The 26,894-nt window shown below is 37.6% G+C and overlaps 1 protein-coding gene across 2 annotated transcripts in view; it reads right to left on the bottom strand.

Annotated features, from left to right (window-relative positions):
* PRKG1 (protein kinase cGMP-dependent 1) overlaps positions 1-26,894 on the bottom strand; it is a 776,897-nt gene that overhangs the window by 92,016 nt on the left and 657,987 nt on the right. For both annotated transcript variants that reach the window (XM_063307452.1, XM_063307451.1), the window contains exon 8: positions 11,153-11,218. In XM_063307452.1, the coding sequence (XP_063163522.1) occupies positions 11,153-11,218 (66 nt within the window). The remainder of the gene's footprint in view (positions 1-11,152; positions 11,219-26,894) is intronic.

Genomic DNA, 26,894 nt, shown 5'->3' with positions numbered 1-26,894 from the left:
TAGAATACAGACAAGATGGGAACAAGACTGATACCAGTAGTAAGATGTCATTTTTTTCTTACCCTTAGTGCATCATAATTTCTGGTTCAAATGGAAGTTTTTGACTCATAAAACCATCACCTAAAGCCCTCCAACTGAATTTCAGTAGGTGGTCAGAGAGAGCTAAGTCCATTGGTGATCTTCTTCTGTATGTCAATATTTTATTATTAGTCCATGACTAATGGTTTGGGTTATTTTATGATTTTTTTCTTCCTTTATGCCAGTTTTGGATATTTTTGTTATTTTATTGTTATATATGATGTGGAGACTGTATTTTGCAAAGATGTTAATAGATTTTCTGAAAGTAAATCTTGTAAGTTATAATGGCAATGTGTACCTCCACTTTTAAAGGAAAAAAAATAACCACGCCCCAGCTAAGGAGCTGTAGAAAGATAAAACTGAAAACTGAAATGGAAAACACATTCCCCTCCTTTAAAAGATAAGAGCCAAGTAGCTTTCAGAATACGCTATCATGATAGCCAAAGCAATATAGAAGAACAAACTTGTCAAGAAATTGAGAAAAATAACAAGAAAAGGAAACTATGTGATATTTTAAAGATAATCAGCAAAACCACAAGGAATTTTACAGCTCAGGTGGGAGTAGAATAATCAGGAAAATGACTTAGTAGAAGCAAATGAGATTAAAGGAAGTTGGAAAGACTATACTGAAATACGTACAAGGGGGTGATAAAGTAACTGAAACATTAATATAACAATTAAAGTGCTAACAGCTCTGTGTCAACAAGTATGGAACAAGACAGTATCTGTCTTCACCACTACTGACTAATAGCATCTTTGTAACATCACCCAGCCATCATTGAAAAGATATAAAGCTAATGCTCATTATTGTCTTTTGGTACAACAATGGTTGGATGACTCTAGAATGGCGGTTCCCAACCTTTTTGGCACCAGGGGCCGGTTTCATGGAAGACACTTTTTCCAGGTGGGGATGGTTTCGGGATAATTCAAGTGCTTCCTCTTTTTCCCGACCTTTTATTCTTTTTTCTTTGCACCATTTGGAGATAGCAGCCAATGGGCTTGCTTTCTCTGACAGAAGGAGGAGCTCAGTCGGTAATGCGAGCAATGGGGAGTGGCTGTAAATACTCAGGCTGTAAATTTGCTTGCTTGCCCGCTGCTCACCTCCTGCTGTGAGGCTCAGTTCCTAACAGGCCACAGACTGGTACCAGTCCGTGGCCCGGGGATTGGGGACCCCTGCTCTAGAAGATGCTCTAAGTCACAAATGTGTGTCCTAGAAATTGGAAAAGATTTGGGGATATGTAAATGCTCTGGTTTATTTTGAAGTAGGATAAGGGTTAAAGAATGTTTATCTGGCTTGCTTTAAGGGTTTGACTGATGTTAACTATTATGAATAATGGCAGACAATTTATGTGCTTTTCAATTTGATTTTTATTATAAGACAAAAATGCATAGAATAGTAGTAGGAAGGGAATAATTAAATATGTGTTATCTTTGGGAGGGGGAGTTGTTTAGGAGGTCTATATTCATTTTTTTTAATATAAGGGGAAGGAGTAACTGTACTTAGTGATTTTTATTATGTGCTAAAGTGGAATGACTTATAGAAATAACGTTGTTTGGGTTTAATATAGAGTAAGAGATTGATTATGAAAATGTTGTATATCCTTGCTGTTAAACGTCAGAAGCCACATCTTTTTGTAATTTTGAAAAAAAAATCTTTTCTCTTGCGTTTTCACACCATTTAAGTTTCTTTTTCTTTTTCTTTTTTGTTTTTTCATAGCTTTTGTCTTTGTCTTGAAACTTAATAAAATTTTATTTAAAAAAAGGAATTGGAAAAGATTGGCATATAGACCAGTTTGGTCTAGTGGTTAAGGCAACGGGCTAGAAACCAGGAGACTGTGAGTTCTAGTCCTGCCTTAGGCATGAAAGCCAGCTGGGTGACCTTGGGCCAGTCCCTCTCTCTCAGCCCAACCCACCTCACAGGGTTGTTGTTGTGGGGGAAAGAGGAGGAGGAAGGAGTATTAGGTATGTTCACCATCTTGAGTTATTTATAAAAATAATAAAGGCAGGATAGAAAATAAAATAAAATAAAATAAATAAATAAATAAATGCCTATAACAAAGAAAGGAGATACAACAGAATATGTAAATTACCATACCACTGCACTAATTCCTATGGCACCATTCTTTTGAAAAAATATTTACAACAATTTGAAAAATCAGATTGGTTCAGAATAGGAAAGGAAGTGAGACAAGAATACGTATTGTCCCTCTATGGTTAATGTGAACATATTATAAGAAAAGCAGTATTGGAAGAGATGATAATTGGAAACCTATAGGAGACTAAAACACTAACAATCTGAGAAATGCAGATGCCATCAAAAGCAAAAAGTAAGAAGGACTTAAAGAGTAAATATAGAAAGTGAAAAATGTGAGTTAAGGGGATAAAGTCAGCTACCACAGTCAGTTAACTTAAACGATGCAGAAATGAAGGTGATGATATCAAGAAGCAGTATGTACTGGAGAAGTAAAGAAAAGATTAATCTTAGGCGGAAGTAATAACAAACCTCGGTTCACAAAGCATAAGGACATTTTTATGACAACAGAGATGACAATAGTTAAAGCAAAGATCTTCCCAGTTGATAGAAAGCATGGCTGTGAAAGCTGGACATTGACAAAGAGAGAGAAAAAGAACAAAGCATATCTGAAGTATGAGTCAAGAGACTGATACTAAGAGTACCATGGACAGCAAGAGGAACCAATCAATCAGTCCTGGATCAAATAAAGACTGTCTGCTTCCTTAATGCCATGATCAACAAACAGAAGCTCACAAACCTCTGTGCATTTGAAACAAGCGAATGAAGTCGAAAAAAGTCATAAACGTATTAATGAAATATTGAAAAATTAATCTACAATGCTTGTAAGTTTCCCATTTCTCTAGTTTGTTCTTTATTTTTCCCCTTTTCATTTCTTTGGTGTGTGTCTTGTCTTTTTTCCTCCTTTTCCCTTTTTCTTAAACATGTATAATAAAGAACAGAAAAACAGGCTTAAGAAGGGAAGTAGAAAAATGGGAAGACAACAAATTAGGTGGATGGGTGAGTTTAAAAATACTACAGAATATCCCTGAAATATCTATTACTTATTAATGGAGATAAGTTGAGGTGCCACAAATTGTTCCATGCAGTGACCTGAAGTTCAGCCTGACTCAGTGGCACCTAACCAACTATGAAATGGAAGACTGCTCTTTAAACTCTCTTAGGAAATGGTTTATACAGAGTTAAGTCTACTAGTTCCTCTAGCTCAACAGTTTTGAGTTTACAATGATTGGCAGCAGTTCTCCAGGGACTGGATGTGGGAGCTCTTGAAAGGAAAACATGTGCTCTACAGCTGAATTATAGCTTTCATGTTCTGGTGCTAAGCTGCTGAAGTTCTAATTAAATCTTATGGCATTCCTAACTGACAAAATCGCTAGATATGTTGGTACAGATATTACTGCACCATGATTAGCTTACTTATAAGCACTGTAAGGTTAAAGGTTGGTGCTCAAAATATCTTATGACATAATATCGGTGACATGAACAAATAATTTGCACAAGCAGATATATCCACAGATATATTAGCTGCAGTACAAGGCTATTTTTATTGTTTTGTATTTTTAAGCCACCCAGAGTCTATAGGAGTAGGCAGCTGTAATAAATGTAATGTAACAACAGCAGCAGCAGCAATAATAATTATTATTCTGAGACCCACTTATTTCAACAACCAGGTTTAAAGATACAGTTTTGATGGAGACTGCAGGCAGCTAATTTGTCTCAGAATTACATTTAATAAATAGTGACTCCAGGAAATATATTGTACCATTAAATGTTTGAATATAATTCCCATTAGTCTTGATGAAGCATTAATGTGTGCTTTGTTAAGTACTTGTTGAAAGCGGGCTACTCTTAACTAATAAATAAATAATACACAATATACAGTATAATTTCCTGTAAAGAATATCATATTCTTTCAAACAAATCAATGAAAAGGGATATATTGGACATTACTTTTTTAAACAAAGGAACTAAAGGCAAGAATATTATTCTGAAGAACCTAATAGAAGCATTGGGGGAAAAAAACCTATCAGTACAACCAATCAGGATTTTAGAACCCCATATACTGATGTTCCTTTTCAGTACCAAGAACAGTGCATGGAAGTAAGAAGAAAGCACCAATACTCAACATATGTCAGCACCATGGCAGTTATAGAAGATGGGTAAGGGAGCTCTTACTTGACTAACATTTGGGGTTTAGAATGTATCTGGATAGATTGAGGGCACTTCCATATGAAGATTCTGTGCCATTTGTAAAGATGCTCCAGAGCTCCATGTTCTCTCAGCATTTGGGGTGTTGGAAAGTGAGCTGAGTTTTGGCTTGCCTTCACCACAAATGCTCCATTTAAAAAGATAAGATTCTGGAGCTCCATGGAGAACAGTCTGTTCTTTTATTAGTGGGAATCCTTGCTTCTTTCTCCTCAGCCCTGAGCCTTCTAGTAGATATCACAATCAGCCATATCAGCCAATATGATCTTAATTTCTCTAGTCAGTTTTTCACCTGTTTCACAATCCCTGTAAAGAACTTAATTTTCCCCAGTCAAATAAGCAGTCTCTATCAGCAAACCCAATCTTAATCCTTCGAGCCAGCTTCTACTCAATTCAATATTCTCACTCTTGATTGTCCCTGCTTGTATAAATTAGTCTGCGCTGAATTCTTGCCTACAAAACTGGTTACAGCTGCTGAAAAAAGCATCTAGCTGATAAACTTTGGGATCATCCCACAATCACTGCTTTTAATGGAAGCTCATAGTCCGGGGAATGATGCATCTGTGGCCAGACAGCAGCTTTCCCTTGTTTCAATAGCTCCGATTTTGGAATGGTCAAATATATCAGCATGTCTTTGAAACACTAGGAGGAGGAGACCAGGGTGTGTGTGTTTATGTGTGGATTGTCCACACATACATATCCATTTCTGTCTAGAGAGATGGGCATTGGGGAGGAAGAATTACCAATTCCATTTCTGTCTGGGACAGGAGGTGGGGATTTTTGTAGTCCATAAACTATCATAGCAATGGTGCACCAACCATTCCCTGCATTCCAAGGTTAGCAGGAGTAAAGGCAATCACATGGTCAGCTTCAAAATCCTCTGAAGAAATCCAAGAATGGAAACACAGAGAAGCATTCTTATAATAATAGCTGGCTGGACTCTTCCAGCAAAGCATGGTCTCTGGGCCGAGGGCATTATTCCTGTCCAACATGTGCAACCGTATTTTGGTGCAATTGCTATAAGGATCTCGGCAATAATTACATATTACCTTTGCTGCAACCCCTCCCAGGAAAGGTGTAAGAAAATAACACCAATTTTATACTGGTGAAGGCTTTCACGGCTGGGATCTGCCGGGCAGTGTTGGGCTTCAGGCTTTAGGGAATGGGGTCTAGACCGCAGATTTCCTGACTTTTTGCCAGCAGTTGTGGCTGGCAATTTCAAAGGCAAAGTGGTCTGCTATGCAGACCACAAACAAATGATCAGGAATTGACTGGGCTCCCTTTATAGTCAGGTGTCCTGACTTCTGATTGGTCCTTTGTTCATGCTGGCAGAAGCCAACATCAAGAACCAACACCACCAAATGACCAATCAGGATTGGGCACAAACAAAGAACCAACAGAGACCAGCTCTCACCAACCTGCACCAATCAGAAACCAGCTTAGCTAAAGGCCAATCAGAAGTCAGGACAACTGGCTGGAAAAGAACAAGATTACAAATTTGGCCATCTCTGGTCTACAGCATTTAAGTGCTAGGAAGTAATAAAATACTCTGGTTGGCTGTTGTAGCAAGAATTTCTTAAAAGGTAGAGAAACTTGGGAATTTTACAAGCTGAAATCAGTAATTATTAAAACATATTGGGGGTGACTTACTTGAAGGTAGATAGTTAGTTCTATAATCACCCTTTTTGTATAAAACTTGGAGTTTCAGGAGAAAATAGTTATTGAAGGAGATGAAACTGAGACATACCCATCATACTAATATGTAGAGCTGCTGGAATTCTAAATTGTGACTGAAACCCATATTGCATAAATAGAATATGCTTGATATTTCAACAATCAGTTAAGTGCTTAGATGATTAGAATAGAACTGATAGGAACTGATGCTATTGAAAATAGAGGGAAGAAACTAATAAATTACTCTTATCATCTGGTAAAGATGTCTTATATTGACACAGAACTGGTTAGCAATATGAGAGATACGTCTGTTATCTCTGTTAGGACAAAATAAACTATAGTATCTATTCCAAAGTTTTTGCCATAATCTGTGCTTAGGAAACAGAATGCTCTCTGTCACCATTATCATATGGTAATTAAGAGAAGTAAATTGTGGACGTTGATTTAGTAAAATAGATCATTCGTTGGACATAATGAATATTCCAGAAGAAATGAAACTTGCAAATAAATGTAGTTTGACATGTCTGGATCTCAACTGTGTCACTCAAACAACATTGGATACTATGGTAAAAGTCAGAGGAATTCCTAATATAGAGTCTTTCCTGAAATTAATTTTCATTAGGGATGGATTCTCCTTTAAAATGTTTTTCAAGCAAATATTAGTCAAAATAGTCACTCTTGGGGCTGGTTGGTTCCCTAGTCCTGCCAGGACCGGTTCCGGTCCCCTTTGGGGGGAATTGAATCTGCCATCACTGGGATTTTATTATATTTTATATTTATTGATATTATTCTGATTTTATTGTATTTTATACTTTTATTATGAACCGCCCAGGGTCCCCCGAGTGGGGGAGATGGGGGGTAATAAAAATATGATAAATAAATAAAATAAATAAATAAAATGTCCAGAGCTCATTGTTTCCATACTGAGAGATAGCATACTGTAGCTCTGTCAGTTGATGAAATGGGAACAGTTAGTGACTTTACACCCCATTTGTTGGCTCACTCCAACCTTTGAGATGACCACTGCTGGATCAACAATGTTATAACAGATGGATTATTTTTCATCTGATCTAGCAAGGCTCTTATATTACTTGTCATACTTGCTCTTTTGAACTCAACTGTTCCATCCATTTTATTTGTAAATGAAAGCATTTAACTGGATTAATGGAAATATCTCCTTGACAAACTTTTTTTTAAGCCTGAAAAGTATTACAGTTTCCATATCCAGCATTCTTGCAGCAATAATGAAGATTTTCATTTTAAAAATAATCCAAAACAATAGAAACAATGTTGAGAATAATCAGTAGAGCCATTAGTGTTATATCGTATCAACTGACCAATAGGCTAGGCTATTTTAAATTATAGCTTGCCTATCACATACATCTACCATTAAAATGGAGTAGTTCCAGTCCCCTTCAGTGTATGTGTGAGTCTTCACTTCATAACCTTTAATTTTAAAGGTTTAAATATGAAATTATATTACACAGCCAGAACTTCTTTGCCTGAACATGGCTTCAACCCTAACTTTGAGTTTAATTTTCCAAGAATAAATCTTGAAGAGGACTAAGATGTTTGATCTAAGAGTTAAGAAATTAGTTCTTGTAATTACAAACATTACAACAGAATCTTATACAATGTGTTAGTATTTCTTTTGCTAGTTCTGTATATTTCTTGCCTTGCTTTGTTGCCAGTCCTAACTATGCTGCAAAGCAAAGATTCCACTGAAGTAAGTATATTGGCCTGACTCAGAAAATATATGGCTAAGTAGGAGGCAATCCAACAGCAGTTGGCTGTTGGGGGCAATGCATAAATAAGATGAACACATCAACATGTAAACAGCCTATACAATGAAATGGACTCTCCAAGCAAGTATAATACTTAAATGCTTTTCAGGTTGTTCACTTTATTTCATACAAGCTACATTTGCTTTAAGTGTGAGCACTTTCTACATTGCATTCAAAGTCTATTTGCCATTTGCCATCCATGACCACATGGACAGCATCTAAATGTCCTACTTATTTGCTTTTCTATTTGTACTTCAATGACCAAGTTCTCACATCCAACTGAAGAGAAAATGATGTTTTCAAACAGATAATTTGTAGATCTAATATTAAAACATAATAGAATGGAAAATGATCAATACTTGAGAATAATACAGCACTGAGTAATCAGTGACTAATACAATTAATCAAATTACAGATTTCATATTTATCCACAGCTAGTATATCAAAAATAATAGAGCACATGGAAGAGCCATGGAGTCAATAGGATATATTTCCATGTGGATCTGTTTACGCTGGAGCTGCAATATTGTAGAAATTCACAGTATTGATGTGGATGCTAAACATAGTTAAGTTGCAGTTATTGGACTACCACAATGTTAGACAGACTTCTACATAGACTTCTGCACAGGACTTCCATACAGGATTTCCTCTTATTCTCTTCCCTCTGTCCACACTATCCACGTACCCCTGAAGTTTGCTTTGAAGAGTTTCCCAGTTTGCTAAAGTAGATATGGACGCTGCCTAGAAAGATGGGCATTGGGGGGGAAGGATTACCAATGGATACAATGCATTGTGTCAGGAAGAGCCTAATAGCTCCTTTTCCAACTAAATTTTAGGAAATTCACTAAATAAAATTTAATTTAAAATTTATTAAACTTTGTTAGAAAAGATGCTACTAGACTTTCTGACATAATAGCTTGTATCCATTGGTAATAAGTTGCACTCGCAAAAGCTTATGCCTTTTAATAAAATTTGTCAGTCAGAAAAGGTGCTACCAGACTCCTCCTGATTTTTGCCACCACAGATTAACAGAGCTCTTCTCCTAAAATGCCAGTATGTTTTACAAACTATTATCCCCACTTGGTCTACAGTATAATCTGGCCACATTATAAAGCTCATGGAAGGTTTGGCCAGAAAAAGAACTGGTTTACATAACTGAAAACAAGAAGGTTTCTTCAAAATCCAGTTGCTTAGCAATGACCTCCAAAAGCTTAGAAGCAGGGATTTGTTGCTTAGTGCTACCCAGCAAATGATATTCAGTGGCAACCAGCCTCCAAACTGGTTGGTCGCATACAACTATCATGATGGATAGTCACTGATAGACGTTCAGACACCATTAAGCTTGAAGTTACAGACAGTTTGGTGTAGTGGTTAAGGCATTGGGCTAGAAACCAGGGAACGGTGAGTTCTAGTTCTGCCTTAGGCATGAAGCCAGCTGGGTGACCTTGGGCCAGTCACTTTCTCTCAGCCCTAGGAAGGAGGCAATGGCAAACTACATCTGAAATCTTGTCAAGAAAACTGCAGGGACTTGTCGAGGCAGTCACCAGGAGTCAAAAACTGACTTGAAGTCACATGTGTGCACACACAGACAATTTTTATGGGACTTATGTGAAGATATCAATAGCTTCAAGGCTGCATCCATAACATACAGCTTGAGTATTGTCTGAAATGAACCTGCAAAGGTATTGGCAGAAGCAATTAACTATGGCTTTAAGTGTGAACTTTTTACCAAAACCTAATAGGTTTCCACTAATTTACAAGTTGCTCCACTTAGCTTCATGTATATAATTAACTGAGAGTTGGAAACAGATATGCTGACAACAAAGTCAGAATCTCTAGGGTCACAATGCAACTGAAAACACTCACTATAAATAGCATTAATGCAGTCACATTCAACTGCACAAGACTGTTGAAATCTCTGGCATGTACTGGATTAACTTCAGTCTTAGATGTTATATTTACACCCACTTGCTACTACAAGGACACTGTCAGCAGCAAAAGAAACATACATTCAGTTGATCCCATACAATTAGAGATCAATTAGACCATAAGTAAGCACTAATCCTGAAATAATTCTTCCTTTTTATTTCAATTATAATTTTAAATTCCACTGGCAAAATATTTGCACAGATTATTCAATCAAATATGAGTAATTATTTAAATACATTTTCCTCAATAACATGTCTGAGGTTCATTAATTCTCTTCCATCGATTTATACATTTTAACGGCTGTTTTATAAGACAGAAGTCTTCTTGTATATGCATCACCTAAGATGTTGACAAATCTAACAGCTTCTGTTTGTTTATAAGAGATAAGCTTCAGTATAATTTCAATGGATCACAAATTCAATAGTGGATATTTCCATATTTATTTATTTATTTATGAAATTTATTCCCCACCCATCTCACTCAGAGAGCAACTGAGCATTCAGGAAACATTTCAATAATATAAAATATTGTGAAGGGTACTGTCAAACCTCCCTCCCTCCCTCCCTCCCTCCCTCCCTCCCTCCCTCCCTCCCTCCCTTTCTCTTCTCATCTCATCTCATCTCATCTCATCTCAACTCAACTCAACTCAACTCAACTCAACTCAACTCAACTCATCTCAACTCAACTCAACTCAACTCAACTCTCTCTCTCTTCTCTTCTAGATAGTTGAGGCATAACCATGCATTCTAGCTTTTTACAGAAGAAGATTTTTTTTTAACAGAAAACAACTTCTCCTGTTGTTACTGTTGTTGTACCCCATGAATCCTTCCCCATTAAGAAAGCCAAAGGTAAGTCCTCGGTTAATTTCTATGTAAGCTTTAATTTGAATTTTTCATTAAAAGGGGTTATTTACGGCCTACTTAAAGTGAAATAGAGGGGAGGAGGAAATGAAACATTGCACATCCAGTCTGTTGTAGGCTAAATGACAGCTCTCTCACTAGCAACACCATAATACTTTCAAAGTGGTGCAGCGGCTAAATAATAGAATTGTTACCTGTTCAGTGGTAACTAATCAGTGCTTTTATTCATATCCCAGGCATGTTTGGGACAGATAGAAAGCAATGACTGAACCAGGAATTGAGAACTTTAAAACCTCAATAGAAAGAAACCTTGAGTTATTTCAGATCCAGAGAAAACCTATGAATAACTGCATTCCTCCACTATACAATAATCTTTCAAGCATTTTTATGGTTTTATTCAAATTGGAGTCATTATCAAATACATCTAATAAACTGTGACTCCGTTGTGATCTATTTGATCCCAGGGCCAGGTCAGTAAAATATTTTCCCCCAAGTGTTCAAAGATTAAACAATGTCAGTTGCTAATGCACAATTAAAATGAGTGGCAGTTTGAGATAATTAGTATCGATGCTGAAAAGTGGCATACTTACTCTCTGTCGATGACAAGACACGTCACGGCTTCAGCAGAAATAACATTAGCCGTTCTGACATCTTCCCTGAAAGGACAACAGCATACATTTTACACAAAATAGTCAGGCAGTTATCTCTGTAGTAATACAAAGCATTAGCACACAAATGCATCTTGCAAATGAGAATTATGTTTACTGATTTATTATACTTTAAACCATTAACAGCAAATAATGCTATTCTAATCTTGTTGCTCTTGAGAAATGTTTACAAAACAATATTAACATAGGTAGTCATTTCCCCAGTAGAAATGTTGCTCCATCATTTTAATGCCTTTTCATAAGACCATTTTATTCATCCTCTTCTTACTTTGCAGTTCACCTAGCAGAAGCAGACCACTTTATACATTACTATAATCATAAAAGAAGTATGGATATTTTAGTATAGTGACATCAACATAATCTATCATTTCTATAAATAGAGAAAGGCAAAACAAACAATTAATTAGATTACATGTCAAGCTACATGAGATGCTGGCAGACTAATTAATGTGGACCTGCTCTGTTCAGAAGATGGGTTTGTGAAGGAAATGGTGAATAGGTACCAATATGTTCTCTACTTTGGTTATGCCCATGCATCCCTATCCCTACATATCCCTATGTAGGTTTCAGTTTGGCATGAATCCCAATTATATAAAGAAAAAATTTTCAGGATATGTACTGTATGACTGGAGGGACTAAAGTTTCTGGAAGATGTTGTTTTGAAAGTGTCAATCTCCCACCAAATTGTGCAGCTTCCAAGACACCATAGACACTTCCTGCTGGCACCATACCAGGCCCCTATTCCCCCTCACCTTTTACAAAGATTCTTTGAATATACAAATAAATAGGACACAAGCACGTCACAAAGCAAAATGTAGTAACTTTTTAATTTACATAACTGTGCCTCATGTAGGGCCCAAAGGCACAGTTACATAATCAAAACAATAAATGATTGTGGCTTTGTGTTTCTTTTGGAAGTGGGTCCCACTGCCAAGAAAATTAGTCAGAGCAAGATGAAGTGCTAGAACGCATCCTAGAAGAGAGAGACAGTAATAGAGAAAAATCTTATCACTTGCATTTTCTAAGTGGGTTTTGGGTTTTGCCACAGAACACTAATGTCTGCTGAGGACAAGCAAAAGAAATAAATACAAAATAGGCAAAACATAATGAAAAAGACATGGCTGGCTGGCTTCCAGGATCTCTCCCAATAATGCAAGTTTTTATTGCAAGCCCTATTTGCCATCATATTTGAAAAATCTAATTCTTTAAATCTTGATATATGTGTACAGATAGAGACTTATCCCTTTTTAAAAAGATGCCTCCGTTGCTCCTGTAACGCTATTGCAACATTTCTATTATGCCATTCAAGGATTATTTATAACATTTATCTGGAAAGCTATTGTTTTATATAGAAGTGTTGTTTAACCAACAGAGGATTCTTTTCACTTTTACGTGACCAACTAATTTGACATGAAGAGGAAATATACAATTTGAGTCGTGGCATTATATATCAAAATGCAGTATCACTCCAAGTGACATTACAGTCATTGCTAAGAATATATGCTAATGATATTATACCATCAGCAAAGCTGTAACAACACACAACTCCTGATCTGATCAAATCACTCCTCACCACAGAATGCCATGTATGGTTTTTAATTCGCTTAGTTATGCCTCTCAAGATTAATACCAGTAGGTTAAGATGTGATAAATCATACAAAATGTAAGCATGCAGTAAGTGTATTTATTAGAGTAAGCCAAATTTTTGTTATAATGCAGTACTTGAGACAGCTCCAGCGCTACAGCCCAGCTTAAAAACACTATGAAAATGTAATCTGGCAGTCACTAACTCTGAGATTTTTTCAGCTTCAAGGCTGTATTCTTCATCACTACTTCCAGAGAGGTAGAAGCCTTTCTCAGAATCGCTGTCACTGTCTAAATAACCCATGGCTGTGAGGTCACGTCTCCCATTTTCCTACTGGAAGAAAGTACTGCTGCCTTCTGTCCACAGACTCTACCTTACGGGCTATACTCACTCTGGAATTTTACAGACCTTCCCGTTTAAAACCTCTAGGCTTGGAAAAGGTCACAGCTGCTCTGAAGGTATCTTGTATGTATCACTGGAAAATGAAAGCTAAGTATTTGGAAGCCACATGAGAGCACCTCTGATCACCAGTGCTCCTCTAACAGATGAGTGTGCTGACAGCAGCAGAGCAGCAGATGCTTCATACGCGCATCATGCTTCATGATGCAAATGCTTCATACGAGCATACTTCCACCTAACTCTTGCCAGTCCACAAGAAGGCTCAAACAAATTTGAATACCACTTTTTTTTGTTATGCTCCCCTCTAGCTCAGCAATTTCCTAGTTCCTTAGATAACGTTCTTCATGAAACTGAAGTTGTTTGATATAATCAAAAGAATGCGTAAGATTAAAAAAAAAACAGAATTGGTTAATGATTCATAGAACTGTTAGAAAATGCTTGGATATGGTTAGCCTGTTTTAACATTTGGCAATTGAAATATACCAAGCAATGAATAAACTGGACTACTGATAATAACATGTGAGTTTGCATTTACCATATTTACTAAAAGGACTGTGTATTTTTCTCTACCAATAAGTGATCTGTGAATTGAGGGAATGCTCTTACATTTCCTGAGAAGGCTAGAATAAGCTATTCAAAGGAAAATTGCTTTCATTTTTGTTGATGGGGCAATTAATTTTATAAATACAGTAGAACACTTTATTTTATAGGGGCATCTTGATTGTGTATCAGTATATACAGTAGGTGTACTTTTTAGTTGCTAAGGTAAGACAGTAGTTTCCAAGATAGCTTTTACATAAGGAATCCTAGCTTACACAGAATAATGTGGCCATGTTTGGAGGTAAAACTGGGTTTTGGTTACACTTTTGGCATACAGGCCAACATGTGCTAAAACCAACTAGTATTGTCTTTACCACTTGCAGGGAATGCTTCATGCAATATGGATATAACAAGACTGCACAGAACAAAATAACTTAGTATAACTTTGGCTATATTGCTAATCAGTATAGTTTGAATAAAAATGATCTGTCAGGGATAAGCCAATCAAGAACCGGTTCTCTTGGAATGTCTTCAAAATGGACCAATCAGAAGGCTACTTAGATGAGGAACCAATCAGGAACCAGCTTTCTCAAATTCCTGTGACATGCACAATTCAGAGATCAGCTTGTCAGGTTCAGTTACAAAAGTCCAATCAGTTTCTGTTCAGTTGCCTGCCTCTGGTCATCCAGACCTTGGAGAACTAGACCAAGGCCATTCAATCTGAAAGCTCATCACTGCTTGAATGATCTGTACTGTTTATTTGCATTTGTACACGACTTCTTTGGTGCATTTAACATTCAGCAAATATACAGTATATTGAAGCCACCCCTAATTCCTAATGTGGGATTTCTGGCCAAGGCTACAGGTGCTGGGAAGGTTGGACAGTTAGTAGGAAAAAATGCTGAAATTCATTCTGACAGATAATGACAATGAATAGGGTCTTTTCCATGGTGGTCCCATTCTTAGAATGTTCTGCTGAGACGATCAGGCTTTAGTCCCACTGAAAATAATGTGGCAAATTAGCCATATCTGATCCCGATGAAATTGAAGTGTGTCTCTTTCAATAATTATGGAGGTAACTGGTTAGTGACCTTAAGGCTACATTGGACATGGGCCAAAGTTTCTAACAGTTGACAGGGATTGTCCATATAAGAACTAATTGTGCTTGGTCTTGTTAGAAAGTAATTATTAAGAAGCTAAACTAATGCCATTTTGGAAGGGAAAATAGTGCCTTGCTATTACACAGAAGGAAGAGAGTCATGTACATAGATTAGAAAGCAATGCATGGACTAATGTTAGCCTCATAGTAACAGAGATAAAACATGCCAATTAGAAAGTGAGAAATTAGGCTATTCCTTATTAGGAAGGTAAAACTTGAAAATTCTAGAACTAAAGATGTGCAGATTAGTTGTTTAGACCTGATTATAAAATGGCTTTCCATCCATCGCAGAGGGCCAGCCACACTCAGTGCTATATGCTTTTGCCTTGTGTGCTAAATAAAACTTTTGAACTCAGAATTACGGCATCTGGCATTTTGACCTGAGCAAGGAATGAACTAAGGGAAGAAATTATTCTAACAGTCTCAGACCATTGAGACAGTATCTTAATAATGTTAACTTCTACATCCAATACCTTCTAACACTAACTCCAGGCAAATATGAATTAGAAATACATTTCCCTTGCCAAATCCTACTAAAATAGGCTTAGTTCTTCTGTATCCTATCTCAGAGAATAGCACAAGAGGTTTCTAGTTGAGTGTGTGTGTGTGCGTTTGTATTATGTGCCATCAACTCATTGTCAACTCTCAGCAACCACATAGACAGATTTTCTCCAGATCTGTCCCTAACCTGGTCTTTCAGGTCTTCCAATGATGCACTCATAACCGTTGTCACTGAGTTGATCCACCTTGCTACTGGTCATCCTCTTATTCTCTTTCCTTCTACCTTTCCCAGCATTAGAGCCTTTTCCAGACAATTGGGTGTTCACACAATGTGTCCAAAGTAGGCTAATTTGAGCCTGGTCATTTGTGCCTTGAGTGAGAACTCTGGGTTGATTTGTTTGATGATCCATTTGTTTGGATAGTGCCAGGGTAGTGTCAATAGCATGTTGTTGTTGTTTATTCATTTAGTCACTTCCGACTCTTCGTGACTTCATGAACCAGCCCACGCCAGAGCTTCCTGTCGGTCGTCAACACCCCCAGCTCCCCCAGCGATGAGTCCGCCACCTGTAGAATATCATCCATCCATCTTGCCCTTGGTCGGCCCCTCTTCCTTTTGCCTTCCACTTTCCCTAGCATCAGCATCTTCTCCAGGGTGTCCTGTCTTCTCATTATGTGGCCAAAGTATTTCAGTTTTGCCTTTAATATCATTCCCTCAAGTGAGCAGTCTGGCTTTATTTCCTGGCGGATGGACTGGTTTGATCTTCTTGCAGTCCAAGGCACTCTCAGAATTTTCCTCCAACACCACAGTTCAAAAGCATCTATCTTCCTTCTCTCAGCCTTCCTTATGGTCCAGCTCTCGCAGCCATATGTTACTACTGGGAATACCATTGCTTTAACTATGCAGACCTTTGTTGTCAGCATGATGTCTCTGCTCTTAACTATTTTGTCAATAGCATAGTGCAGGTTATTGATGTTTCTTCCTCCAATTTTAAAAACACACTCATCTTTTCCCAATCCAGCTTCCCTTAGTATATATTCAGCATATAGGTTGAATAAATAAGGGGGAGTATACAGTTTTATTTCACTCCTTTGTTAACCTGGAGCCAGCCTGTTTCTCCATGTTCTGTCTGTACTGTGGTTTTCTGACCTGTATATACATTTCTCATGAGGAGAAAGATGTTCTGGGATTCTGATTTTTCTAAGCACATTCCACAACTTGATGTGATTGACCCAATCAAAGGCCTTTCTATAATCGATGAAGCACATATGGTCTTTTTGATATTCTTTGGCTTTCTCAATTATCCAGTGTGTATCAGAAACAATGCTTCATGTTCCTCAGGCTTTCCTAAAGCTAGATTGAACATCTGGCATCTCCTTTTCCATGTAGGGCTCTAATCTGCATTGGATGATCCTAAGCATTATTTTGCTAGCATGTGAAATTAAGGATATTGTACGATGGTTTGCACATGCTGTTAAGTCTTCATTTTTTGGTATTGGAATGTAGATTGACTTCTTCCAATCTGTTGGCCACTTGTTGTTCTCCAGATTTGCTGTCATAGCTTGGTTAGAACCTTTACTGATTCTTATTCTGTTCCTTGCCTTATTTCTGTCGGTATTCCATTAGTTCCTGTAGCTCCCCAAGTTGGCAATGAACAGGGTACTGGTCTAATTTCATCTTTTAGTACAAGAGGTTCTTGTAAGTAGAGAATATCTTCTAAGGTATCTTGGATATTGGCGTCTCTACTGTACAGTATCAACAGTTTGATCCAGTTACTTTCTTCTGTTTCTTTATTGCTGGCAATCTCTTTTCACATTCATCCTTAACTACTTCTTTAACTTCATTCCACAATTCATATGGTTCTCTATCATTGAGAATCTTCAAATTCTTGATTCTTGAAAATGGTGGATTGATGCTCAAGGTCATATCATGAAAACAACGGAGCAACGGACTGGTTTAAGATTGGGAAAGGAGTACGGCAGGGTTGTATACTCTCACCCTACCTATTCAACTTGTATGCAGAACACATCATGCAACGTGCTGGGCTTGAGGAATCCAAGGCTGGAGCTAAAATCTCTGGAAGAAACATTAACAATCTCAGATATGCAGATGATACCACTTTGATGGCTGAAAGCGAAGAGGAACTGAGGAGCCTTATGATGAAGGTGAAAGAGGAAAGTGCAAAAGATGGCTTGCAGCTAAACCTCAAAAAAACCAAGATTATGGCAACCAACTTGATTGATAACTGGCAAAAAGAGGGAGAAAACGTAGAGGCAGTGACAGACTTTGTATTTCTAGGTGCAAAGATTACTGCAGATGCTGTCTGCAGCCAGGAAATCAGAAGACGTTTAATCCTTGGGAGAAGAGCAATGACAAATCTCAATAAAACAGTCAAGAGCAGAAACATCATGCTGACAACAACGATCTGCATAGTTAAAGCAATGGTATTCCCAGTAGTAACATATGGCTGCGAGAGCTGGACCATAAGGAAGGCTGAGAGAAGGAAGATAGATGCTTTTGAACTGTGGTGTTGGAGGAAAATTCTGAGAGTGCCTTGGACTGCAAGAAGATCAAACCAGTCCATACTCCAGGAAATCAAGCCAGACTGCTCACTTGAGGGAATGATATTAAAGGCAAAACTGAAATACTTTGGCCACATCATGAGAAGACAGGACACCCTGGAGAAGATGCTGATGCTAGGGAAAGTGGAAGGCAAAAGGAAGAGGGGCCGACCAAGGGCAAGATGGATAGGTGATATTCTAGAGGTGACGGACTCATCCCTGGGGGAGCTGGGGGTGTTGACGATCGACAGGAAGCTCTGGCGTGGGCTGGTCCATGAAGTCACGAAGAGTTGGAAGTGACTGAGTGAATAAACAACAACTATTCTCTACATTCCTGTCTACTATAATAAAGATCAAACTAAAATATATATATAAATTTGCCATTATACTTGATAATACAACAATTTTAATAATCTTAATCATATTAAACCCAAAACCAGACATTTATTTTTTATTATACCTTAATAATCTTAATCCAAATCATTAAAGATAAATGAAGTCAACCAAACCCTAAAAGCAATCCAGATAAATATTCTTAAACCCTTATCCCACTTCAAAATAAACCAGAGCATTTACATATCCCCCAATGCGCACAGAGCTTTTTCTCCCATACATAATAACCCCTTCTTTTCCAGGGCATTCCATCAGAAGACCAATTTCACTTATGGCTTGCAACTTGATCTCTCCCTTTAATTTCTTCATCTTGACTATCCGATCTTCATCCAGCATTTCAATAGAAGTTGAAAAGACATTTCTGTCACTGTTAAATTCCTCAATTTCATTCACAACATCCCCAACCAGATGACATATTTTAGACCTCATATTTTCCACAATGTCCTGAATGCTTTGCATAAAAATTTGGTAGGAATCAGAATGAATCTGTTTAAAATCTCAGTGGAAGTCAGAGAAAGTCTGTTTAAAATCCTCCATGTCTCAAGCAGTAGATTATGGCGCCCCCTAGACACTTAACCAGTGAAAGTTGAAGACATGAAAGAATTCTGGAATGTGTTTAAATAAGCAAAAGTGAGATATGCAGACAATTTCCCAGGGAAAGTAGAAAGAGAAAACTGAAAGTTCAAAACAGCTGATTCAATGTGTAGGAAAATGCTAATATCTTCAAATTTAATACAAAAATAATAACAGGGAGCAATTATTTATGCTCAATCGTCCTTAATATTTGGATGGAAAACAAAGTCCAAAACTTAAAGTTTTTAAAAAAATGATCCCAAAAATAATGATAAGCACCAAGAGAACCCGCTTCTCCTTGCTGTAAAAGCCTCTCTTAGGGCATGTGGACTTAACAGAAATATAAATCGGGTGATTTAGAAAATGGGGTGGGCAGTCTTTAAGGCTTTCACACAGCTTGGAAAATGGTGACATCTCTGCCTCCCGGCTGCTCTTACTAGTTGAGCGCAAATGCTGTTTGTGATCTTCTGGTTGAAAGCAGCCATCTGGAGGACAGATGGGGTGATTCCAGGTGTCTTTCTTTTTCCAGTAAAATATTCCTGGGCTTCAGGAAAAACCTGCCTGAGCCTGAAAAAACTGCCACGTTGTCAGTTCTGCCCACTGAGCCCGCGGGCACAGCTGTTCAGACCGCCATGTCCCCACTGGAAGTCCTCCCATGCAGTATGAATTGATACCTTTGCCACTGTCACTGAGGTGATCATCTGCCTCCAGCATCTTCCTATATCACTTCTGCCCAATAATGTAGATGCCTGCTTGCTTTAGCTGGGCAGCTGGGATGACCCTGCTGGGAATATATACTCTTGGCATATGCTCCTGATATTCTTCACTCATCCCTCCCAGGAACAGCCCCCTGCCACAATGAAGCAGTACAGCAGGGTGCGTGTGTGTGTGTATGACAGAAACTTGGAAAAGAAAAAAAGAATGTAGTCATTTTTATGGGAAATAGGCAACTTGGTGGAAAAAAACTTTCATAATACAGAATGTTGCTACACTATTCACTGTTATGACTACACAGCTATGAAAAGCAGTGCAACAATGGGGAAATAGACTAATGGAGAACATTATGTGCAACTATCTTGTAACGGAGGCTGTAAAGCCAAGGTTTTCATTGCTCAGTACCATATGGAACCATGGAAGGAAGTAGTGAAGGAAAAAGGGTTGTATATTCATTACATTAACGTATATAATTTATGACACCATATGCCATGTTTTCTAACATTTTTATTGTCACCGAAGCCCTGCTAAGTGTAGCTCTTCAAATGAACTCCTGATTAAGACAGTAAAGCTCTAGTCTTCTGTTGTACACAATCTGTGCAAAGCAGGTGGCTATCCCTGAACTGACAGTATTAATTTTTTTTATCCACCAAATCAGATTCAGATTATACAGTCAGTAGAAGGAAATTATGACAGTGGTATGTAATTCATAACCATCAGCCAGCCATCAAGATCAGAAGCTTCTAAAATATCTCCTTTATCATGATTTAGTCAAGCAGTTCCTTGTGATCCTTTTTAGCAACTCTCTGCTGTCAGATATTTTTCTAAACTCCTTCGCTGAATAACATCACAGAAGCTACAGTGCCAAACTGTATTTATTTTTCTTTTACATGTGTTAGCAGGAACATGTTATCTTGTGCCTGGCAAATATATTAGACAAAATAAACCAAATACATCTTCCACACTAATCTTCAACTTTCCTATCTGTATCCCTAATTTTGTTACTGTGGCAAAACATTGGGTTGAAAGCACATCTTGCCCCAAAGAATCCATTCCCTACCTTTAGACCATATTTGTTATATAGCATGCTACTTTTTAACTTGCTAAATAAAGGATTTATTTGATTATCTCAATTACTTGCAATGTTTTTTTTTTAAAAAAATCTCTCAGTATGAAGTGGGAGAAGGAAATACAGGCTTTCCTCACAAAAAGTCCTTAACTGAGATTGCAAAGGATTTCAAATTAAAGAATTTGACACCACAGCTTTTCTCTTTTATTTGGAATATTAACTGAACTCATGTTTCAATGCTATTTCATAATTGGGATAGAAACCAGTTTTTCAGGAAAAGTTTGTTTGCTATCTCCTTCTCTTAACTGTGCTGAAAATCCAATTCTGAATATTTTGCCAGCAAATAAAACCATAAATAAATTCTATATAGTGGTGATGTCTAAAATTAAGCAACATCTGTATTTGGAGCCCATGCATTGCCACTTCTTAATGTACTGCCATTCTAGCAGGACTAAGTAATTGGAATCAAGGGCAAAGCTGCAAAAGGTAGAAAGTAGATTGATTCTTAATAGGGATTGCGCTGAGTAGGGCAGTTATATAAATCAGTGAAGCAAATAAGCAAACTTCTCAGCCAATTGCCTGTCCTGGGACACCATGGAAATCACATCTTTGCAATCTAAGAAATGTGACAGGTGGGGAAATCCTTTAAACCAAGCCTCACAATTCTCTGCAATTCCTTGGCTCTCTGATTAGGTTTTCTATAACACTCCCTGGTTCTCTGGAACCTAAAGGCAGGGGAGTGGGGAAGTGCTTTCAGACTTGCAACGTTCTGTTATTGTAACTTTACAATAAAGATAGAATTAGTGTGCATGATTTTGGTTTCCTGGTCTGACTACCTTGGAGGGCTGAAAGCACTTCTCCCTCCCCTGGCTTCAGGTTCCAGAAAACTAGGGAGGGTCAATTCTGAAACGCTTTCTCAAATTACATTTCTGGTTTCAACTCAGATTTCTCTTATCAGACCATTGTCCAGGCTGTGACTTTTCCTCTTGTCTCTCAAGGTTATTACAGATACAGTATATTTGGTTACATATTACTTTTTGTTGTAATTGTTTAAAAAGGTACATTAATAGAATCATTACTACTATGGCAATGAAGAAACACCTATACCATAATTATGAGCAGGCATCAGTGTCAAAAACACATGATACATTGTGAGAATTTTTTTTTAAAAAAAACATGAACTGTAAAATGAAATTTGGCAGACCTTCTAAAGCAGCATCGGTATTTTATTCAAATCACTTCATCATCTTAAAAATTCCATTGAAACAAGTGATCTGGCTTGAAACCAAATTAACTACTTTCTGGTTCCAGTGGGGGATAACATTAATTTAATTTGTAGGAAATCATGTTGCTGCGTACAGTATATGAGAAAGCAATGAGGATTATCATCCAGGATATTTCCAGAAAAAAAGGCAAATTTTCTTTTTATATAGATAATTCCTACTTATTAAATATTATTCTTCCTTAAACATACCCAAAAGTGAACAAGAGTGTGTTTGTTTTCTGCAAGATTCACAGTTTCTGCTTCAAGAGCATGTGACAGTTGTAACAAAGAACCCTTTGCACAGGTACATCTAGTCCACCAGACAAGGGCATCATTTCAGATAGTCTCACCCTTTAGTCACCTCATGAATGGACTACTGTAACATACTCTACATGGGGCAGCCCCTGAAGACCACTCAGAAGCTGGAGCTGGTCCAGAATGCCCAGTGGACAGATCAGGCAGAGTGGGCAAGCTTCAGGTCCCTCAGATTAAGCAGTAACAACTAGTGGGATCCAGGAAGTGTGCCGTCTTTGTCATGGTATCTGCCCTTTGGAATAATATCCCTCCAGAGATCCAGATGGCTCCCACCCTGACATTCAGGAAAGTATTAAAGGCCTGGCTATTCTTCCAGGTCTTCCAGTAGAATGATGGTTGAGCCTCTGTTGGATAGGTTTTTGTATTTTTATCTTTCCCTTTAGGCTGCTCATTTTTTTTTTCTTTTGCTATACTGTTCTTACTTTTGTGCTTTTTAATTGCCCAGACTTGTTAGGAGTCAGGCAGGCTCTAAACTGTATGTATAAACAATCATGATTCTTACTGAAAAGGTCATCTGATTCCTTCAATGGAAGAATGGCTGTGGGGATATGCTTTGATGTCTGAATGACTTCCTACCTTAAAAACAAATCTGGCCTAATGTCAACTCAAACTGGAAGCTATTTTTGGTTTATAATCCAAAACATGGATTGGAATCGTATCCAAAATTTGGGGTTATCTTTGCATAGAATCTATACAGCTATTTTATGAGATCAGAAAAGATTTTTAGTAATACAGTTTGAAGTTACTGGAGCACACAATTCCATATGGTGATTTATATTGTGTTGACCATGGTTTTGATACCCATTTTTAGCTTCAGTTGAATAGTAACTTTATAGTCCTTTAATGTGACATAATATGTATACTGTATGCATTTATTCTGAAACTTATATGGCTGCCTATCCTATACTAAGACACTCCTAGGCATCTTACAATAATATTAAACAAAATAAATGAAACAAAATAAATGAAACAAACCAACCTCACAACAACACCACGTATCTGAAGCACAGAGCTGCAACATCACAGAGATTCCCCATAGTCTTACATTTGCAAGGCTTACTTCTATCCTAGCCCATAGCCAAGTCTTCACAGGTCTTCTTTAATTATTCATGATATATTATAAAGCTATAACTCTATGACATTTGAAAATCCCTAATTTGTTTATCTATATTATTTATCTTTCTTTTTCCACATTGTACTGTGTCCCATTAAAAAAAAAGATGTGGGGGACAAGTTTGTATTTTTCACTAGACCAAACAAAATGTTTTTATCTTTCAGTTCAAACAAGGTATTAATATCTATTAGCAATTATTTTAGAATCCCTGATTCAAGAATCTATTGTTTAGCCTATGAGAAAACGTTAGTTAAAGCAGTCCATCTAAGCAGCTTATGCGGACAAGTCTGACTTGTCCTGTCAGTGTAACCTGGGATTAGCAATGTTGGGCCACCAGGGACACAGAACCATGAGACCTTAGATGGCATCCACTAGCCTTCAGATTTCAGTGAAATAATTTTTAAAAAAGAGCTAAAATCTCACAAGGCAGTCAAATCTTGATCTTTGTTCACTCCTGAGTTTGGGGGCATTTTAAATTTTAAAAAAAATTAAAAAATTAAAATGTGAATTCCATCTTTCAAAAGCAAGTTTTCCCAGAGTGGCTTTTAATAAATATTTTATATACTTCATAATATTTTAGCTAGTTACTTAGTTAGTTGACTTGATAGACTGTACTACCAAAGCTACCAAAATCTCTCAGCAGTTTACAATAAAAACAAATTTAAAATTGAAGCATAAAGCAGTTACAACAACAAGTGAAAGCAGTGGAATTAACAATTAAATCCAACAGTTCCAAAGAGCTGGGGTAGCAATACAAAAGGCTTGACCCTAAGTCCCTGCCACATGACCATGTGGTAACTGTAGGCCTGTCTGTATGGGCAGAAGCAACCTGAAGAACCAGACTAGCTGGGTGTGGTTGTGTCATCAATGGGTTAGCTGAGGCCCTATGACCTTGGGAGGCGGGTGATGTGTCAAGGAGAAGCAGCAGGCAATTACATAATGGGCAGAGAGGTAGTGTTGGGCAGAGGGAGAAAAGATGGGAAACAAAAGGTGTTGCACTCTCAGAAAAGGAGGTCTCCATGTCTCATACCAATTCTGCCTCTCAGCCCCCTGGGTTCTGACCCCATGCCTGGTCATCAAACCCTCAGTGGCTCTGATCTCCAGCTGCTGCTACTGAATCCCAGTTTGTTATGAGGTGTCCCTCATCTGGAATTTAATAATGGGTGGGAGGGTGGACTTGGTATGTATTACTGAGGCCTACCTCCAATGATTTCTGCCCCTTCTACAAAATCCAACAGAGTGAGCATGGTCTCAGTCCCTTCTATTAAACAATGTCATCTGGGTCATAGTAGTGCCATGTGGTACCTTCTCTGTCATGGCATCTGCCATGTGTAATAGCATAGCTACTGCTTTTAGGAATGTGTATTCTCATTTAAGGAAAGCAGATATATCCCCTTTCTAGCATTACAGCTGCTCACAATATGCACCTCTGTGTTGTCTGGATTATCCTACACCCAGCCTATTACAGTCTACATATGGGGATTCAGCAGAGACCCACCATTTCCTGAGGATGTCATAGAGAATTAATATTTTGTATTTATTTTTAAGCAGTAGGAGCATCATGTGAAATTGTGCAGTGATGTCTGCTATCTGAAAAAGATGCAGACCCCTGAGGTTTTATATAGATAAGGATGGAGGATTTAGTTAATTTCCAGAAACTCCTCCTGCTGATTCTGAATTCCCTTGAGAATTTTAAATAACATCCATGAAAATTCACATTTTAATACTTATAAGCATCTTTAGAGTTTGTTTCTTTCATTTAAAAAAATAATTTCACATCATATGAAACATACATATTTCATATGTATATCTATATCTATTTAGAAATGTGTGATGTTAAATATACACACACATTCACACACACACGTTCACACACACCTTTAAATTAATCTTGATAATATTTGAGCCAAGAATAGGAATTGTTGTTACTTTTCATCAAATTTCTTCCCCTCAGTATTTAAATTACTGGATTTTCTTGTTATATAATCTACAAACATTCAATATAAGTTCTTTCTGTATTAAAAATAACATTGACTGTATCAGTTTCAAATAGATAAATAGAATTATTTAGAATTTAAAGAAGCTGATAAAGTGATTTAAAATGCAAATCAGGAAAGGTCTTTTGCAAAGGCAAAATGAGAATAGGCAACTAAGAATGATTACTTGCATTGCATATTTGTTACATACAGTTTTTTTCTCACTTTAAAGCTGAGAGGTGAGCTGCTGCTGAGCAGAAACAGATATCCCTACTAAGCAAATTCTTGAGGGAACTTTATGAGAAAATAAACAAGATGATTTGCTTATTAACAGAATGGCATTTACTGGAAAATCAGGCTGCGATCCTGCAGATCTAGATATAAAGAGAAGTCCAGCTAAGATTAAGTCCTCTGTAAACAACAGTAGGCCTATCTACAACTCAGGGAATACAAAATGGAATGCCTGGTTTATTGGGTGAGACTTGAGATCTCCAGTGACTTTCAGAACAATGGGAAACTACGCTAGTCCCTGGAACTGAAAAATATCCTGGTATTATTTTCCCTCCCACTGAAAGCAATGGGAGAAAGAAAGAAAGATATATATAGTATAGTAGCAATAGAATTGTCAGCCCTTCCAGACAAGAAGCACAAGCCATGAGTACTAACACTACCTTACTGTAAGGTTACAGCAACACAATCTTGCAAGACTGAAAGCACTTCTCCCCTCCTTTTCTTTTACTTTCCAGAAAAGTAGGGAGGGTCCCTTCTGATACACCTCCACCCCCCTTTTCCTTTTGTGGGCTGAATATAACCAGATTAAAAAAAAAAAAACACTGGAAAAGGAAAATATATATTCCACCACTTTTGCAAATGGTTCATCTTCCTCCATACTGCAGGATCAACCTGCCTTTCAGGTATGCCTGGGCTATGCCCTGGGAATGAAAAGGATGGAGAGGATTTGAATAGGAGACATTGAGGCAATCCTGGGAAAAAGTTAGGGGAGGAAACAGAAGTGTATCAAAAGCAAGATATTTGTGCAAAGATGGTATAACTAATATAGAGCAGAGTTTCTCAGCCAGGGTTCCATGGATCCCTAGGGTTCCACGACAGGTCACTAGGGTTTCCCTGGGAGATCACAATTTATTTAAAAGATCATTTCAAATTGAGGAAACTTCACATTAAAGAGGCAAGTTTCATTCTTTATTTTTAGTTTAAGAACACTGTTAGTGCATATATACAGGCCTACACATGAAATGAATATAACAATTCTGTAATTTCTGGGTTATATTTGTGTCTGAATGTGCAGGGGTTCCCTGAGGCCTGAAAAATATTTCAGATGTTCCTCCAGGGTCAAAAGGTTGAGAAAGGCTGCCCCACAGGCACTATTAATGTGCTGCAGACTGAAGAGGGCATTCTAATGAATCCTGGGAAACAAATAAATAGGTTGTGGGGCAGGAAACCCTTAACAATAGCCAATAATTATAATCAGCAGGGACACATGAT

This window comes from Candoia aspera, chromosome 6, assembly GCF_035149785.1.
Source record: "Candoia aspera isolate rCanAsp1 chromosome 6, rCanAsp1.hap2, whole genome shotgun sequence".
Classification (NCBI taxonomy): Eukaryota; Metazoa; Chordata; class Lepidosauria; order Squamata; family Boidae; genus Candoia; species Candoia aspera.
The sequence above is the reverse complement of the archived record's forward strand: the minus strand, read 5'-3'. Positions and strand labels throughout refer to the sequence as shown.